The 20,744-nt window shown below is 37.7% G+C and overlaps 1 protein-coding gene across 3 annotated transcripts in view; it reads left to right on the top strand.

Annotated features, from left to right (window-relative positions):
* Nucleotides 1-2,194: 2,194 nt before the first annotated feature.
* The window catches only part of LOC127411395 (lysophosphatidylserine lipase ABHD12-like), a 30,704-nt gene continuing 12,154 nt past the window's right edge, over nt 2,195-20,744 (top strand). The window contains exons 1-4 of one of the 3 annotated variants that reach the window (XM_051646925.1): nt 2,195-2,598; nt 4,146-4,290; nt 14,819-14,940; nt 19,441-19,546. In XM_051646925.1, the coding sequence (XP_051502885.1) occupies nt 4,148-4,290; nt 14,819-14,940; nt 19,441-19,546 (371 nt within the window). In that variant the 5' untranslated portion in view covers nt 2,195-2,598; nt 4,146-4,147. The other 2 variants (XM_051646924.1, XM_051646926.1) reach the window with 2 other exon arrangements.

Below are 20,744 nucleotides of genomic sequence, written 5' to 3'. Positions count from 1 at the left end.
AAAAGAGAACACGTCCAGGAAAAAGAGGACGTATGGTCACCCTAAATTATGATTTTAGTCATAATCATTCAGCCCTACTCCTGCCAATAAAGAACACCTCGCAACGTAACAAGCTTATTGGGTCGCGCGTTCACCCCGAGTGAAGTCACGGCTTCTACATGGCAGATGTAATCATAAATCATTAATGTTTGCTTTGTGTTGTTAAACCATAGTTCTTGCACTTACATTCATGTGATGAGAGATGGTGCTTGCCAACACATGCGGTATGACCAAGGCAGAAGTAAGGTGCTTGCAAATTCTCAGTAATGGTAAAGATGCAGCGCCAACTAGTGGCTGAAATAATAATCGCATTTAGTGCACTGGTAAATACACAGCGGTCTTGACCATCAAGACCATAAGCCGAAACCGAGATCCAGACCAAGACTTTAAATGTTGAGACCATGACCCAGACCAACACTGAGTAACGAGACCCAGACCAAGACCACGTTTATATTGTCTCGAGACCAAGACCACAAGATCAAGACCCCACCTCTGAGAGATATATATATATATACAGGTGCATCTCAATAAATTAGAATGTCGTGGAAAAGTTCATTTATTTCAGTAATTCAACTCAAATTGTGAAACTCGTGTATTAAATAAATTCAATGCACACAGACTGAAGTAGTTTAAGTCTTTGGTTCTTTTAATTGTGATGATTTTGGCTCACATTTAACAAAAACCCACCAATTCACTCTCAACAAATTAGAATACATCATAAGACCAATAAAAAAAAACATTTTTAGTGAATTGTTGGCCTTCTGGAAAGTATGTTCATTTACTGTAAATGTACTTAATACTTGGTAGGGGCTCCTTTTGCTTTAATTACTGCCTCAATTCGGCGTGGCATGGAGGTGATCAGTTTGTGGCACTGCTGAGGTGGTATGGAAGCCCAGGTTTCTTTGACAGTGGCCTTCAGCTCATCTGCATTTTTTGGTCTCTTGTGTCTCATTTTCCTCTTGACAATACCCCATAGATTCTCTATGAGGTTCAGGTCTGGCGAGTTTGCTGGCCAGTCAAGCACACCAACACCATGGTCATTTAACCAACTTTTGGTGCTTTTGGCAGTGTGGGCAGGTGCCAAATCCTGCTGGAAAATGAAATCAGCATCTTTAAAAAGCTGGTCAGCAGAAGGAAGCATGATGTGCTCCAAAATTTCTTGGTAAACGGGTGCAGTGACTTTAGTTTTCAAAAAACACAATGGACCAACACCAGCAGATGACATTGCACCCTAAATCATCACAGACTGTGGAAACTTAACACTGGACTTCAAGCAACTTGGGCTATGAGCTTCTCCACCCTTCCTCCAGACTCTTGGACCTTGGTTTCCAAATGAAATACAAAACTTGCTCTCATCTGAAAAGAGGACTTTGGACCACTGGGCAACAGTCCAGTTCTTCTTCTCCTTAGCCCAGGTAAGACGCCTCTGACGTTGTCTGTGGTTCAGGAGTGGCTTAACAAGAGGAATACGACAACTGTAGTGTCTGTGTGTGGTGGCTCTTGATGCCTTGACCCCAGCCTCAGTCCATTCCTTGTGAAGTTCACCCAAATTCTTGAATCGATTTTGCTTGACAATCCTCATAAGGGTGCGGTTCTCTCGGTTGGTTGTGCATCTTTTTCTTCCACACTTTTTCCTTCCACTCAACTTTCTGTTAACATGCTTGGATACAGCACTCTGTGAACAGCCAGCTTCTTTGGCAATGAATGTTTGTGGCTTACCCTCCTTGTGAAGGGTGTCAATGATTGTCTTCTGGACAACTGTCAGATCAGCAGTCTTCCCCATGATTGTGTAGCCTAGTGAACCAAACTGAGAGACCATTTTGAAGGCTCGGGAAACCTTTGCAGGTGTTTTGAGTTGATTAGCTGATTGGCATGTCACCATATTCTAATTTGTTGAGATAGTGAATTGGTGGGTTTTTGTTAAATGTGAGCCAAAATCATCACAATTAAAAGAACCAAAGACTTAAACTACTTCAGTCTGTGTGCATTGAATTTATTTAATACACGAGTTTCACAATTTGAGTTGAATTACTGAAATAAATGAACTTTTCCACGACATTCTAATTTATTGAGATGCACCTGTATGTGTATATATATATATATATATATATATATATATATATCACATCACAACTGTACTGAGCGGTTATCCGAGTTACCGTAGACTTTGTCAGTTTGAATCAGTCTGGCCATTCTCTGTTGACCTCTTTCATCAACAAGGCATTTCCATCCACAGAACTGCCGCTCACTGGATGTTTTTTATTTTTGGCACCAGTCTGAGTAAATTCTAGAGACTGTTGTGCGTGAAAATCCCAGGAGATCAGCAGTTACAGAAATACTCAAACCAGCCCGTCTAGCACCAACAATCATGACACAGTCCAAATCACTGAGATCACATTTTTTCCCCCATATCTTCGTTTAACGTCACGGTGAAAGGAAGGAAGGAAAGAAGGAAGGAAGGAAGTTATAGTCACGTGACGTCAGAGGAAACTCACTTGCAATCTTGTGTTAGTGCACGCGTCCTGTCAACATAACAAAACTGTAATGGAAAATGAACAGGTTAGGGCTTTTACTTTATAAATTAAATCGTTACTACAACTTAATAAGTATGATCGCACACTATTAAACGGAGTGTTTAATGCAAATATGATTCATCTTCATGCTGCCACGGTGATCCGTTTGTGCATATCGGGTATATAGAAACTAATTTTGCTGCAACAAATGTAATGACTGTTTCCTGAACACAGTTTCCTACATTCTGTTCTGTTTGTAGTTTGACATTTATAGTATTTATTTGTTTATATTGATAGGAACGTACAAGGGAATGCTTGCTCGATTGCCAGACTTACTGTAAACACCATGTTGTTAGATTCTTTGCCCATCTGCTAAGTTACAAAGTCACATTGAATTAGTCGGAAAGCCAAGACCTGCTTGTTAAATACGTGGCAAGACCATGTATTATGTGCGATTAAAAGTACTGACATGTTTTTATGTCGCCCTGGATGGCAGGATCATCAGGTTTCGCCTTTAAGGAAGTCTCTACAGAACTGGTTACAACGCGTTGCCAGATTTTGTCACTAACATCAGTGCCATCAGCTTCTACTTCACATGAAAAAGCGCGTACCGCCTAATTATTAGGAAGGAATTAGATTTTTTTTTTTTTTTTGTAGATGTAAGAAAAGATAAATAAGATATTTATATATAGTAATTGTGAAGGAATAGAAATAAACCCTAAGAATACGTACGTAATGAGATGTGTTAACGTTCACGTTTTATTCAGCCACTAAAAATATGAAAATCTGGCAACCCTAACTCTGCACTTCTGTGTGATTGGCTGCCGGAGGTTCAAGGGGGCTGGGCTGTTTCGTGTGATTGGTTGTCGGCGGAACATAGGTAGTGAAGTCCGATTCGTGAACGAATAGTTCTTTTAAACCGATTCTTTAAAATGACTCTATCGAACCGATTCGCAAATCTTTGGAAGATCAACCAGCTGTAAGTTTTTGATTAGTTAAACTGTGAAATGGGAACAGTTTTGTTAACAAAATTGGAACAATCAATATTTTTTGTCAATATTACTAATATTGGCAACAATATTGTTAGTGATTATCTCAACAATATTGTTAACACTATTGTTTGAACTATTTAGTGAAATACTGTGATACAAAAGGGAAACTGCGCGGGACGTCAGGGAACACTTTTGAATGATGATTTGGTTGTGAATTCTTTTTTGAATCGGCTTAATGAAACGAACCGTCCGAACGAACCGATTCGCTAAAATGATTCAGACTTCCCAACGCTAAACTGAGTGGGCAGAGCGGCTGTGTGTGATTGGCTGAATGGTTGGACGGAGGAGGAAAGGTTAAGCTGATCAGCTGGTCTCTGCAGATATCCGACTTCTGTAAAACAATGTAGGGAAAAAAGTGCTGAATGTCAGAAACGCCGGGAGGAGAGACACCGGATCACACACATACACACACACTCCGGGGGTACATCTGGATCCAGCGCGTTTAACCGGCCCTACCTTTTGATTCAGCGAGGTTAAGCGCAGGACTGCAGTGTATAGTCTCATCTAAGAGTGTGTTTTCCTTTTCTGTTTTACGTTTCAGTAATGCGAAAACGAAAAAACAGCGCAGATCATGACAGCTGTGCACTACTGGACGACAGCTCCGATCTAAAGCATTGCCACGAACACACACACGCTGGTACTGATCCAGGAGGTTCAGGGAAAGCGATGGGAAGACGCTACAGGAGGTGAGACTGACTCCAACACAATCAATGTAGTGTTATTAGATTGACAGCTGGTGTTACTGTATACATGTGGTACTGATGTTCTGTGGCATAAGGATGTGTTCATATTTTTGTTCCAGTATAAATTACCTTTGTTCTACATTGCTCTTATATTGTGCATTTACTACATTGTCTTATGCATTTTCAACATATGACATTTTCAAGTCTTGTTGGATGTTAATTAATATAAAATCAAATCACTTTTATTGTCACACAACCATATACACAAGTGCAATAGTGTGTGAAATTCTTGGGTGCAGTTCCGAGCAACATAGTCGTGACAGTGATGAGACATACACCAATTTACAATAAACATCAAATTAACACAACACAATTTAAAATCTAATATACACATAATTACACACAACACAATATACAAATAATAACATACAATGTACAGTATACAATACACACAATATAGAATACACATTATACAATAAAAAATTGTATATATAGTATATATAAAATGTACAGTAGGTTGTCTTGTACTGTATTGACATTCAGGCTGTCGGTTGATAGTCAGTTGCCAGTGTGTTGTTAAGAGAGAATAAAATTTATAACAGTCCAGTGTGAGATAATAAGATTAATATGATATGACTTGCATTATTGTCATTCCTGTGAGATCCTAGTGGCTTTGAACTCTTTTGGGGCAAAAAACCACAAAGCGTATTTTCTATGATTGAATCAATCCCATGTGACCGAGAGACTCTTGGGATAAACAGATTTTAGGAATAGTTTTGTCACAGAACAAGATCAGCTTGTGGGTGGGGTGTGAAGTGATTGTTTCATTGCATGGCTGTTTGGGATATTTGTATACTTTTCATCCTCCAACAAAATGGTAGTGTGATTTTGTAACAATTGGATAGAAATTTATGACACATTTGTAACATGGGGAGTATTTTCAGTTTTGTGTCACAGGTTACAATGGGGTCATTATAGTTTGTGTAATCAGGCTGACTTTGTATGTACATAGTATCTTCTTTGCTTTAAACAGATTTGGAGTATTTCTGTCTGCACAAGCGGAACGTTCTTAGAGCCAGACTTGGAGCCCTTACATGCAAAGCTTAATGTTAGTTTTCTAATACATTGTAGGCTGATATGAAATGCTTTAATGGTGGAAGGAGATCTGGCTAATGTATCTTAAATCTTCTATATATTTCCTCAAAACAGAGCTTTAACAAAATCTGATAAATGTATTTAAACATGTTCAAATGTCAAATGTATTAAACAGAGCTGAGAGTACTTCATTCTTATTAGTAACTGAAACAATTGATAAATTAGCCAAAATCAGGGCTGTTTCTAGCTATAAGTGGTATAAGCCCTCAAGCCACCTGGGGGCCCCGCAAAGCAAGTACATTTTTTATATATATTTTTTATTTTTAAATATATTAAAAGCTGTGAGTAAGACTCGGGCAGATGTTATGGCTCAATTAGACTGTTAAAGGGGGCCCCCTTGTGGCCCGAGAGGGAAGGGAGAATGTAACTGCAAGGAGAGAGTTGTAGATAGATGTGACAGGCACGGGCGCTCAAAGGGTTTTTTGTCATGAAGCGCACATACAGGTTGGGAGCAGAAAAAAGAAAAGGAAGAGGAGGAGAAACTCAGCCAGACCACTGCTAAGAAATGAATGTAAGCCAGCTACATAGCGAGATGGTGTTTGTTCGTTGTCATGCATGAAATTGCAACAGTAAGTTAGCCAATGTTTTGAAGTTGTGTCCCATTGTATATAGATATTTATTGTTATTCATAGTAATTTATAGTCCAAGTAGTCCAATTTTGCTTAGGGCCCCCATGTGCTCAGAAATGGCCCTGACCAAAATATATAATAAATGCAGAAGAGGTGGGAGAAGTGTCGAACGTATTGAATAACAAACTTTCTAATTCCAGTTTTAAATTCAGTTCTTTGTTGCCCTGCTAAATGACAGATCGGGATGCTGTTGAGATGGGTTTGGGCTGTTAAAGCAGTTTCCACAGAACAGTTTATTTCAGTAAAGCTTTTAAGATAACAGGATTATATCAGGTTTCATGTGTTCCCTGTGAATCAAACCCGAGATTCTTTGTCGTTACTAGCGCCATGTCCTACCAGTTTAACTACATAAACTACTATGTTAGAGTAGAGCCACTGTGTGTTTCATCAAATTGGTTTCCCACATGTTTGCTCTGAATGGTGGATATTAAATGTGTGGTGATATTTGGAACTGGTATATTGCTCTAATGATCATAATATTTTCTGATTAAACTGGCTCCCAGTGGGATTTAGCTTTAAGAGTAAACAGTTATGGGCTCTTTTCTGCAATAATGCTACCAAATAATTAAGTCAACTGAGGACTATTAGAGGCCAAGAATTGTTATGAAAGATTTCAAGAACAAACATGAAATGGAAAGTCTCCTGTTGTAAAAGAAGTCTCCAAATTAACTTGAAACACTAGCATGAAGCGGTTCTGTAAATTCTACCATCGCTCCTCATTTGAACTGAAATGCTACTCTACTGTTGTACTGTATCCGATGCTGCGGTAATCAGACTCCCTCCAGGGCTGTGTGGGTCTGGGGTATTGGGTGCACAGGGCAAGTCATATGTCTGACACAGGAGCTGCTCCTGATTAGTCTGGTTGCAGTGACATATCTGTGACAGGCTGAGGTCAAGGTCAACGGGGTCAGTTTAGTTTTAATTCATGAGATTTGCTTAATCTGCAAAATTCAATTTGCAGAAAGTTTTGAACAAGTGGCCCTAAAAGTATTTGGACACTACTTTAAATATATGAATTATATTATTGCATTAGATTTCACATAAAATGTTTGTTATATTTTAAATGGTTAAACTATAGATATAGTCTTAAAAATTGGTTAAAAAAATATTTGGACACTTTCTGGTTGTCAAATTAGTGGAACTTGACCATAGTTAATGTGATGAACTACAACTGTGGTTACTGAGACATCTGCGCGAACTTGAGGGGAACTGACTTCAGTTCATACATCCACTGAAATCACATTGGGACCAGTTGGTTAATAGCACAAAAACATCACAAAGGTGAAGTTATTTCTGAGAAAAGGTCTAGTCTAGTGTAACTTGTTTGCAGATGCAGTTTGGCTTGATGTTTTGTTATGCAATGAAATTCAAACATTTTTAAGTGTGACTTTTTGAAGACCCTGTATATAACCTGAAAAATGTTTTAATCATAACACTAAAAATCTGACAGTAAATAGGTTGTTTGGGTGCATTCCCCTATGCTCCAGGCCAAATTTAAGATATTCAGCTGGAGGAGGGCCAGAAAACTCATCCTTTAGCTTAAATAATAAACCATGTCACCATGGTCACCATTTATTTTCTGTCTGAAATTCTGGTCTGTTCTTGCTCTTATTCTGCACATGAGCTCTAGATCAAACCTAGATCCAAGAGGCATCCTAAACGTGAAAATTTGGTGTCTTATTTTAGTACTTGTGAAACTGTGTCAGGTTTAAGAGTCTTGACTAGGTGTCATCTCAGTTTAGTAACAAAGTTTCAAGGAGACTAGTATGGAAACTTTGCGATGACTTCTATGTAAATAGGGTTGCTCCGATACCAAAATTTGGCTTCGGTATGATACCAGCCCTGGTACCTCGGTATCGATACTAACTCGATACTTAGGCAAAAAAATGTACAAAAGAAAAAAAACAACTCAGATTTGTGATGAAATTACACAGAAAATTACTTGACTAAAAGAACTGCATAAGCCTTAAAGATAAAAATTATGGCTTTTCTTTTCTAATTTTTCTGGATTCCATGTTAAATGTTTTAATTATATGTTATGATCAAATTGTGTTTAATCAAATGAAAACATAATAATTTTCAATAATATAGAGCCAATAATAATAATAATAATATATATATTAGGGGGAGAGGGAGAGGAAGTAGAGCATCTGAGATGTAGCATGGGTCTCTTTCATCCTCAGGAGTGCTGTGTTTACAATTTCTCTTGTCCTTCACATGCCGGTCTTGGCTGATCTCGAGCCATTTGCATTATTGCTGCATAGTTCAAAGACCGAATCCATTCAATTCCACATCAGCTTGTCTTTAAAGGCAAAACAAAATCAAAATTGGTCCCATTTATTAGTCCTGCCATTCTTTATTTACACAGAATATTTTAGAAATACATCACATTATATAAGTTTAAATGCTTTACTTCTGTCGTATCTTGTGTGTTGTCTTTAAAATTGACTAAAAAGCAGAAAATCTGATCACATTTAATCAAGCCCCTGTAAGCGACCTCTATCGTCCATGTTAATAGAAGGTTCAGGGTTTTGTTGTCTTAAATAGGAGGAAGGCATTAGAGTAATGTTTCTTCTCCAAGCTCTATTAACAGTTTTCTATTTTTCTCTGTCAATGTATGTTACCCAGACTCTGTCATTGTCTATCAAACATAGCAGTAGTTGCTGGTTTGTGAATGTGCTCCACTTTTACTCTACTACTTGTCCTTCTACTTTCTCCTCTTCATTCTTCATAATTTAGCCCTTAACTGTAGGCCTAAGTGTGGTTGTCTATAGTATGTTGAAGGTGTTTTAACTTGACACAGCATCTTAAAAACACTCAAAAAGAGACGTCTGTAGCGCATGTTTACATAGAACATTGTTTCCCAAACCCTCTATTAACAGTTTTCTATTTTTCTCTGTCAATGTATGTTACCCAGACTCTGTCATTGTCTATCAAACATAGCAGTAGTTGCTGGTTTGTGAATGTGCTCCACTTTTACTCTACTTCTTGTCCTTCTACTTTCTCCTCTTCATTCTTCATAATTTAGCCCTTAACTGTAGGCCTAAGTGTGGTTGTCTATAGTATGTTGAAGGTGTTTTAACTTGACACAGCATCTTAAAAACACTCAAAAAGAGACGTCTGTAGCGCATGTTTACATAGAACATTGTTTCCCAAACCAGGGTACGCATATCCCCTGGGGGGTACGAGAGGTCCTGCTCTGCTCTGTCATCTACTTCACACACATGCAGGTATTCACGTGCACACACACACACACACACACACACACACACACACATACACAAACGCAACACACACAACTGGTGCTTGATTTTCATGCAGTGCATTTAATGACTGTGAACACTTACATCTTCACCAGTGCAGCTCGGAGATTTCAGCTCGCGAGTGGTGACAGGAGTATTCCAGCAGTAATGGGAAGCTTGATATAACCAGAACCTGTCAAAAAAAGGAAGAACTCAAAGGTCTGTCAAAATAAAAGTCCCACTAAAATGAAAGATCTATTCAACTGGATGTGTGAAATTGAAGACAGAAAAATATAACTACTGTGCAAAAAGTATGAGGTACCAGGGCTGGTATCATACCAAAGCCAAAATTTTGGTATCAGAACAACCCTATTCCTGACACAGTACCGTTAGCTATTCTTGCGTACCAGTAGCTCTTACAAAGTGGTTCCGTGCGACACAGTGAGAGGGAGTTTGCAAGTTATGTAGTTATGTCATTTTTTAGCACAACAATCTATTAATCGGGAAGCAATTTATTCAATATATATATATATAAAATATATAAAATAAACAAACAGTATCATACATACTGTATCTTGTGTGAATGTTATCTATGCGTTAGAGAGGAGGTACGCAAAAGGATGTTGAATGTTTGGAGGGTTACGCCACAGTAAAAAGTTTGGGAACCACTGACTTAAAAACAATTAAAAACAGTGCAGACTGTGTTCTTTGTGAACTGCCTATTAGGTAGCCAGAGGTCTGGTCTCAAATCAACCATGGTCACTATAAGAGCAAGTAATTAGCTGTCAGGATATTTTGGACATTGATCAGGGCAGCTACAGTAGAGAGATCTAAAAGCATATCCTGTGCCAAAGTCTGCCGCTTTGTAGCTATTGTCTGGTATCCAAACACATGAGACCAGCCTTTTAGACATCCTACAGAAAGAGAAGGTAGAGACATACAAACTTCAGAGGGAAACTTTCAGACTGTATTCCTGGGATATGCACTTCCCAGAATCCAATAGAAGATATCTAACCTTGGCTTTCAAGATGTAAGGGCTCAAAGTTTGAGGTAGGCAGACTAGATATCCTGGTTTTGTTGGGATTTCAAATAATGCTTTGAATCTAAAGCCCATCAGATTTTCTCAGACCAAGTCAAATCGGCAGAGCTTTCCCTGGATTTCAGGAGGATCGATGGCTCAGTTTGCTGGAGAAGTAAGCTATAATAATTCTATGGGATATTGGTAGCTTAATGGTTTATGATCTGTACTGCTGCTGCATCTGTACATCTCTATTATAATTGGATGAGTCAATGTGAGCCCACTTTGAACATTTTTCATAACAGACCTATTACCCCACTTAAGAAAAACAATGTGTTTTATAGGGGCCTTTAGCCCTTGCAACAGGGGGGCTTTTTACGCCAAATACTATCCTTGCACTTACTGGACAGTTATTGAAAAAGGTTTGATTTAATGACCTTAAACTGAAAATGTTAAATAAGTATTTTGTCTCAAAAGAAATGTGTTAATTTCAGGAATTTTCATTAGCTACATAAATTTGCAACATTTTAAAAAAAATAAATAGAAATTAGATCAAATTGCCTCAAAATCAACCTTTAGACACCATACGCAAAGATCTCATGGAACAGGAAAAAAATTCAGTGTATAGTGACAAACAGGTGTTTAGGAAAGTACTGTGGTAGTTTTTGTTGTTATTTAGTGTTTTGGGAGAAAATAAAATCAATAGAGCCTTTTACCCCGCGGAGCCTTTAGCCCCGTTGTACCCTATAGAGTAAAGCAGGACCTTATTTCTTGTCTCCCGACTGCGACTAAAATGGTCGCAGATGCAACCAAAAGTAATTGATTGCGACAATAATTAAAAATGTACACTGGCGACAGTCGTGTTGTGTGAGTTCATGTGCTGTTTTGTCAGAAATCATCTCGTGAGTCATTTAATATATTTTTAGATCGCGCACCAGTTTGTCTTGCGCCGCTTCACCCGTTTTGCTGTGATGATGAGCTTGCTGCACTGCACGCAACAACAGAATCAGCTCGAGAGAGTCGTGAACAAATGACTCTTTTGAACCAGGTCTTTTTCATGGATTACCCAAAAAGAGCTGAGGGTATGAACTCAGGAACTTAGGTTAGTTTGAATCAGATTCACTTTCTCAACGAATCAGCCGTCAGTGAGCTCACAACTGGGAGCGCAGACATTTCAAAATAAGAGTCCCATGTGTATTTCGGGCTTCTTTATAATTAAAAGTCCTGTATTGTGTAAAACATTTTTTTCTTCTGGTAATTATTGATTGGGATTGGAGTAGCATAATAAACTGCATTTGGAATTTCATTCAGTTTGCACTCTTGTAGTCTCTGTGTCTGGGCCATCCGGTAACAGTAAAAAAAAAACAATTAAAATTAATTAATGATTAATGGATTATCAGCTGACTTCCTTTTCTTCGGCTTTCTATCTTGTTTATGAACAGCAATCTAAATCGAGAAAATCTGTGATTTGGCACTAAAAACAGTTTGTTTAGGAGCCAATGGCTCCTACGTAATTTTTTTAGTCTGGTGCCCATGTATTAATGTAGAAGCAGAGTGCATTTATGGTCCGCCTTTTCCCCCAGATTAATGGTAGGTATTTGTTACAGCTATAAATTTACAATAATTGAATGATAATACAGCAACTATGTATTCTTGATTCTGGATACATATTCTGGATTAGCTATTTTAATAGACATACAGTATATAATGGATTCCAGGAAAAGGGTCAGTGGTGGTGTACACATTCAAAAGCCAAAAGTGTCCATGAGGTTTTTTATCTTGAGTATTGCTGATGTCATAATAGAACTTCAAACTGACCAATCAATGCAGTAAAGAGGAAATCTCTCTTTTAAAAATGTCTTAAATGCAGTAAGAAGATGGCCAACTGCTGCCACTCTTTAGAGATGTAAATAAACTCATTACTGGTATATTAAAATCTTTCTCATCTCTTCTATTTTAAGCCATTTCTGATTGACTCTGCAATAATGAAATGTGGAATGTTTGTGTGATTTTGTGTGTAGGAGTAGTGTGTTGCAGGTAGTCATTTTGAGAGACTTGTCTGTCAAATGCAGAGACGAACACACACAAATGAGAATAACCAAACTGGTCATGCACTAGAGAGCAATTTTCCCAAACTATCATATTACATTGAGTTAAGCACATTGTCAAAATTAATGAAAGCCAAAATGCAGTAAATATGCATTTACATTAATATACTGCAACTAATCTAACATTGTAAACAGAAAAAAATGGCTTTAATGTTTTTTGGTTAAAGCCAAATTATGGATTATTAAATGTTCACAATCTGTGTTCTCTAAATCTTAAATCTAATTAAGTCTTTAAGCATCTGCCCATTTCTGTAAGATCTGAAGTTCCTTATCTTTTTGCTCAATGCACCAGTCAGAAACATTTTGTCCCTGCACAGTCCTGGACTTCTGATGCCCAGACAGCCATAATAATGCCCATATGGCAGTGGATCAGCATGGCTTAACATATTAGTGCTCCCCTGAAGGTGTTGGAGCTGTGGTCAGGATGCTCTCCATGCACATATGAATGGTCCAGTACCTGCAACTGGTTTTTGAAGCACTCTGGTATGTGACATGTTATCACTATGCAAAACTGCACTGAGCGTTGTCATCTATAAGCTAACCAGAAATCACACTTCTGATTTGCACAACTGCACTGCAGTCTACATCCACATACAACCTGCAATAGCACTGATGCACATGCACACACAAATAAAATACTTTTCTGCATAGCTTATTGTTCTATTTGCTAATAATCAGTCACATCCAGAAAGGTCAGCGTATGCATGCACACACACAGCACCTTGACAGTATATGTGTAAGCACAGGAGAGCAATGATTCACTGTGCAGGCTTTGTATTCCGTATTTAGCTCTGCTGTTACACAATAGTCTTGCTTTCTCTTCATCTCAAGCACGTTGCGCTCATACACAAGCAAAAAATCTCACATGGTCAGACCTTCTGTAACTCACAATGAGGCCTTATCTTTTCAGGCACCTTAAGATAAGCAGTCTGCTGCATTTATCACCTGTAATATATATCACAATAAAATCTAACACCATTGTCCCAGGCACATTGAACTGTGGTGCTTACATGAGCAATGCGGGTTTGAAAGTGTGAATAAGCTGGTCATGATTAAAATTCCTGACACAGTTTGGTAGTAGGAAATGAAACCAGCTCAATACAGCTTGCCTGTACAAACCCCTTTATCATCAGGAAGTCAGAGTTTAATTTTGTAGGCCTAGAGTATATTAGGCATGCACAAACACAAATAAACACTTACAAATTAATAATGTACAACCCTAAAGGGACTATCCAGGGTTAAATCCTAAGCTTTATTGACAGCATCTGTGGCATGTTGTCAGTTAGCTCTGGATATAATGTCAGTTCATTATTCAGTTTGTAAAAACATGATTACAGTTATATACTTACAATGGAAGTTGTTTTAACCTGAAATATACCTTTTATATTGCTTATTAGTATCTAATCAAAAAGATGTTTGAAGTGATAGTCGATTGCCAATTGCATAGAACATATTGGATTTTTTTCCCCCATGCTGTGTTTGATGTACATGTTAGCTACACAAAATGGTTTATAAGCCTTGTAATTAAGTATGATATTTCATTTGTTATTTGTGTAGTGGCTTTTGTCTTGTGACAATGAAAACCCTTTTCATCTAATGGGAATTTACTTTGTTTGCTGTTCATTACTAAAATCAACATTTATCATGCACACAACAGACAGTTACCACTAACATGTTGCTGATCAAAGAGAATCATGTTTTTTGTGCTTTGCCAATTCACTGGCACATGCACATTCATTCAGGTAAACACACACACACCTTACAGTGTATCTCAGGGCACTAAGTCAGACAGGGTAAGTTTGTTCCTCTAGTGATCTTTCGCTTTCTCTCTAATTTTAACCGTGACACATTATACTCCCCAGCACAATTTAGAGGTCACCACTGGCTGCAAAGGTGCACACTGTATGATCTCCGATTGTGAGTGAGACAGAGAAAGGACAGGAGATGTTATGAGGAGAGTACACTCTTTAACTGGAGAAAGTGAGAGACAGAGAAGGACTCAGAATCCTCAAAATAATGAGTCCTAATACATTTCCAACCTAACACTGTTGTTCACCTCTCGAATTAGCTTTCCAGATTGGCCTACAAATTGATGGCCTACTCATGACAGAACAGCTCTATTGGGTCAAGATACATCAGCCAATCAAAGTTAAGAGAATGTTTCTCTTAACCAATCATTGCAGGTCTTGTTGAATAGGACCAAATTGGATTTGGTATGTTATAGTATTTAATTTTTGATCTTTATTCTGTTCTTTTGTATTTTAATACTTGTATTTATGAAAAGGAAAGTGAATGCACAAGGAGAATGTGTAATGTGAAAGCACACCGGAAATCAGACTTGATATTTAATATGTTTTTCTCTATTTCTCTTGTCTGCAGAGGTGGTCTGATGTGGCGGCTGACGAGGATAATAATCTGGGTGCTAGGAATCTACATCGCCATCCCTGTTATCATCAAACTCTGTCCATCAATACAAGCAAAACTAGTCTTTTTAAACTTTGGTGAGTCTTAATGCCAGTGTTTGTAAACTTTGAATATTTAAACCAATATTTGTTTTTAGCCCAGTCTTTGTAAAGTTTGGTGAGTGCTTTGATCAATCTTTGTAAACTTTGGTGAGTATGTATGCCAGTCTTTGTAAAAATTAGGAGTGTATTCACTGCAGTATTTGTAAACTTTGGTGAGTGCTTTGATCAATCTTTGTGAACTTTGGTGAGTATTTATGCCAGTTTTGTAAACTTTGGAGTGTAGTTTTGCCAGTATTTTTAAACTTTGGTTAGTGATTTGATAAATCTTCTTAAAGTTTGGTAACTATTTATGCCAGTCTTTGTAAAATTTGTGTGTATTTATGCCAGTATTTTTAAACTTTGGTGAGTGCTTTGATTAATCTTTGTTAACTTTGTTGAGTATTTATGCCAGTTTGTGTAAACTTTGGAGTGTATTTTGCCAGTATTTTTAAACTTTGGTCAAGTCAAGTAATTTTTATTTGTATAGCACCTTTCACAGCACACATCGTTTCAAAGTAGCTTTACAGAAAATCATGCATTAACAGAAAATGAAACTGTAATATCTATAATGTCTTACAGTCATCATTGCGTATCAAATACGATTGTGAATTGTGTTTAAAAATAAGTAATTAAATAATAATTGCATTTAGAAACCCAGTGAGCAAGACGAAGGTGACTGTAGCAAGGAACACAAAACTCCATAAGATGTTGGTTAATGGAGAAAAATAACCTTGGGAGAATACAGGCTCACTGTGGGGCCAGTTCCCCTCTGGCTAACAGCATAAATATAATGCCAATATTACTTAATTATGTATAGTGCAAGTCATGGTTTAAAATTATTAAACTAAGTAAGTGTTAAGGGTCAGTGTTTAAACAAAGATTATGCAAGAACTGTAAGATTAATGATTAATGTCTTTGAAGTTCATCCTGGATTAACTGCAGAAGTTCACATAGATGCTTTGTCCTTTGTTAGTTGGCTGATGAAGGCTTTTGTTGGCAGTTAATTGATAGTCTATGTATTCCATTATAAGTGTGTAGTCCATCATTAGACCAAGGTGATGCAGGCAGAGATCAGTGAGGTGCATCGCAGCTGAACCGGCCGGAAATTTCTGTGAGGTCTATGCTAAGTCCATGGTTCAGGCAATGGCATATGATGTATCCCATGTCTTATGGTTGGAGTTGGCATCAGTTCATCCTCTGAAGTCCATCATAATAGACTGAAGGGATGTTTGCCTGGCACCGGCTGCATTTAGTCATCATCACTCAGAGACACGTAGCAGTGGAGTCCAACACGAGCAGGAATGGAGTTGGATCCATCTGGTTCTGGTGACCTCAGGATATGAGTCCCAAGGTTGAGACAGGGATACAAATAGAATAATATTAGCATAGATGCCATTACATTTATTGCAGAGTTATAGATCATGATCAGTGTTTCTGGTTCTGGCAGACCTAACTAAAGCAGCCTAATTGTGAGTTGAAGGATAAATTAGATGCATGCCTGGCTAAATAGATGAGACTTAAGTCTAGACTTAAACTCAGTGAGTATGTCTGTGTCCCGAACAATGTTAGGGAGACTATTCCATAGTTTAGGAGCCAAATATGAAAAGGATCTACCTCCTTTTGTGGATTTTGATATTCTAGGAACTATTAATAGGCCAGAATTTTGCGATCGTAATGAACGTGATGGAATATAGCATGGTAGATGGTCACTTAAGTACTGTGGAGCTAGACCATTCAAAGCTTTGTATGTAGTTAACAGAATTTTAAAATTAGTACAAAATTTAACAGGTAGCCAATGTAACGATGATAAAATGGGGCTAATATGATCATATTTCTTGGTTCTAGTCAGCACTTTGGCTGCTGCATTTTGTACCAATTGAAGTTTATTTATTGATCTTGCTGGACATCCTCACAGTGCATTAAATTAATTTAGTCTTGAGGTCATGAAAGCATGAATTAGTTTTTCGGCATCAGCAACAGAGAGCATGTGTCATAACTTAGCAATATTTCTTAGGTGGAAGAATGCTGTTCTACAAACATTGGTAATTTGATTTTCAAAGGACAGATTGGTATCAAATATAACACCTAAATTATTTTCTGTTGAAGGTGATGTAACAGTACATCCATCGAGAGTCAAATTATATTTTAGCGGCTTGTTTTTAGAGGTTTTTGGTCCAATAATTAGTACCTCTGTTTTGTCGGAATTGAGTAGAAGGAAATTTCTGGCCATCCAATCTTTGATTTCATTGATACACTCTGCTAATTTGGAGAATTGTGAAATTTCGTCAGGTTTTGAAGAAATATAAAGTTTGGTATTGTTGGCATAACAGTGGAACGATTCCTGATAATATCTCCCAGGGTAAGCATATACAAGGAGAAAAGCAGAGGCCCTAAAACTGATCCCTGTGGCACTCCATACTTAACTTTTGCTTGGTTTGACAATTCCACATTTACATAGACAAAGTGGTAGTGGTCTACTAAATAGGACCTAAACCATGCTAATGCAAGTCCACAAATGCCAACATAATTTTCTAGCGTATTCAAGAGAATGTTGTGATCTATCGTGTCGAAGGCAGCACTAAGATCTAAAAGCACTAGAAGTGACAGTATTTTTAAACTTTAGTGAGTGCTTTGATCAATCTTTGTAAACTTTGGTGAGCATTAAGGCCAGTCTTTGTAAACTTTTGTGAGTATTTTGTGCAATGTCAGATTTAAAAAACAAAACAAACAACTCACACTTAGTACCTTAGAGGACAAAAATGTCTGTCAAAAAACTGCCATAAAAATATTATATATTCATATTATTTTCCACTTTCATTGATTTAGATTTTTTAACCAACATAAGTCCTGATCATAACTACCAAATATTCATTCATTTTCAGGATTTTAACCCTTTAAATCCTAGTTTGTTTACATAATGCCACTGTTTTTTTTTTACAAACACACACACAATTTTAGCTGCATCATTTATTCAACTGCCCTGCAATGCTCTATAATACAGCAAACAGAAAATAGGAAAAAAGCATGTATTTGCTCCATAGGCAAAACATGAGAAAAATGGTGGAAAATATAAAAAATTTTGAACCCAGTGCTCTGGAATTAAAGCATAATATCATAGAATTCATGATTTTATGCTTTAATGGCACTGGGATTAAATATTTGCAGTTTTAATGTGTCCTTAAGGTCCTGAGTGTAACTATTTTGTGTACACAGTGTATTATAGATGTATTATAGGAACTGAGGTTGAAATATAGTACAAAAAATACACCTTTGGCAAAATGTATGCCATTGGCATTAACACAAAAATGAAAAAGACAAAAATGGCCCGAAGGTCACACAAGGGTTAAGTTTGACACAGACAGCCTTTTTCACAAGCAAGAAACAACAACATCATTCATCCGTCAATCCAGATAAATGGCCACACTGTTTGCTCACTTCAACACCCTCTCAAACCCTGTCTCACACATGTTTCTCAGTCCTATCTTACAATCTTTCTTTCAAATTATCCACATATTCACCCAAAAATGAAAAAGCTGTCATTATTTACTCACCCTCATGTTACCAATATGTGTGAATTTCTTTCTTCTGTGGAACACAAAAGGTGAATTTTTGGGTGAATATCCTGGCTGGTCTTTTCCAAATAATGAATGTGAATAAGGGCTGACACTGTCAAGCTCCAAAATAACAAAACAAAAAAAAAGCATCATAAAAGTCTTCTAGTTTTGTGTGAGGAACAGACCAAACAGTAAAGTCAGTATTCAGAATGACTTTTTTTTATTGTTGTTGTTGTTGTGATTTTGGAGCTTGACAGCTTCAGTCCTTGTTCACTTTCATTAAATATAAAATGGAAGCCAGGATATTCACCCCAAAATCACCTTTAATCTTCCAGAATATTCATTTTGAGCAGACTATTCCTTATTTTGTGGTGTCTCAGGCTGAAAATAGATTTAGCCTTGTGCTGTTTCAGCAGTGTAGCTCAGATTCTGTCAGCTGATATTTCTCCACACCACATTTTGCTTCTGTTTGCAGTCTGATCTAACTATGGAAAAAACGTGTGTAAAAGTCTGTTTGTACGCATGTTTGAAATCTGTGACTTAGGTCAGTAAACTTAGTCAAGTCATCAGTCTGCTCTGAAAGCTTGTGACACGCTTTCAGTTCACTTACAATTTTGGTTAAGGTTTCTTGCACTAAAAAGTCACCACTTAGATTTACCATTTTCCACCCTTTCTCTGACCTTTAAGATTAAACAGGCTGTTAAATACTGTACCTTTAAGACTTCTGTAAAATTACCTCTGTTATGATTGGGTAACCTCCACATACTGGTATAGATGATACTGTCATTCATCAGGGTGAGCCATGTTGCTGAATACTGAATAGGGATTGTTATGCAAACATACCAATGTATGTGGCGGTGAGAATCAATAACTTATTTTTTGAATTTATTTCTATTGATTCATTTCATTTAAATTTCTCTCTCTGTCTGACTCTCCCTTTCAGTGCGAGTGCCATATTTTATAGATCTGAAGAGGCCACAGGATCAGGGCTTGAACCACACTCACAACTTCTACCTGCAGCCAGAGGAGGGAATCAACATTGGAGTATGGTGAGAACATAGACATGTGATCTGAACTGTAAGCTCTGTATCTATGGCTGAAATACAGCCAAAGCCTACCCTGTTCCCTGCTTACCTCCATCCTCCTTTCTCTCTCTCCCCCATGGCCATGGCTGTCTTTCTGAAGGGCGTGGATAAACTCATTGAAACACAGCCTGTGGCTCAGAGTGTATGTAAATACGTAGTGACACCGTGGACTACACAGGCCTGTGACTGCTGGCCATTGTGTGTGTGTGCGTGTGCGTGTGTGTGTGTGTGCGCACACGCCTGTAGGTTTGACTTTCAGTGAGTAACAGTGAGAAGGGCCATATAGGCCTCCTGGCTCTGAAGCTGCAGTATTCTCTGTGCAAATATTCTTCTGTGTTTCTGCAATGGGTGGTCAGATTCAGTATTGAAAAGGGGATTCTATCTATATTATGTGTGTAAAGGGGCATATCCTCCATTTTTGTTGCATTTAAGTTGCATTTCATACTTCTATATCTAAATTACCTCTGTTATTATTGGTAACCATTTTGACTGTAAAATTATAATATTTGCTTATGAGTTGGTTTGTATGGGTTCCAATGTGAACTGGCCCGAAAAGTATTTGAACACTTAAGCTATATATGCTTAAAAATATGAAATAATTGCATCATCATTGCATCAACCAAGATAGCACATTTTGAAGAAAGCACAATAAAGGTAGGTTGGTAGACTGGTTGATTGGTAGGTACTATATAGATTGGTTGGTAGATAGGTAGGCTGGTAGTTATAGGTAGATTTTATTTGATAGGTATGTAGGAAGGTAGTAAGACTGGTTGGTTGGATGGTAGGTAGTAGGGGTATAATGGTTCTCGATAAAAAAATTGAACAGTATGGTTCGCCACGCACTGTTCTGTAAGCATTTGTACCGTGGTTCATCCCAAGTTTAATGACGCATTTGGAGCACAAGAATTGCGAAGAAAACAAAGCATCAAATAAACAGGCACAGTTACAACCTCCGCTTATGCACCTGTGTGGCTCTGCAGATGGATACGCTCTTCCTGTCCTGTGTTTCACATGGGTCAACTTTCTACCGAGAGAAGCTGTCCTATTAACTGTTAGTATGTTAAATCATTTGATGATGTCACAGATCTGCATGCATTTGTGTGTAGTTTATAATGGCTAGCGGAGAAACAAACTGTAGATAGAGAAGCTCCCTGCATCATTC

Source organism: Myxocyprinus asiaticus, chromosome 20 (assembly GCF_019703515.2).
Source record: "Myxocyprinus asiaticus isolate MX2 ecotype Aquarium Trade chromosome 20, UBuf_Myxa_2, whole genome shotgun sequence".
Lineage (NCBI taxonomy): Eukaryota > Metazoa > Chordata > Actinopteri > Cypriniformes > Catostomidae > Myxocyprinus > Myxocyprinus asiaticus.
The sequence above is the reverse complement of the archived record's forward strand: the minus strand, read 5'-3'. Positions and strand labels throughout refer to the sequence as shown.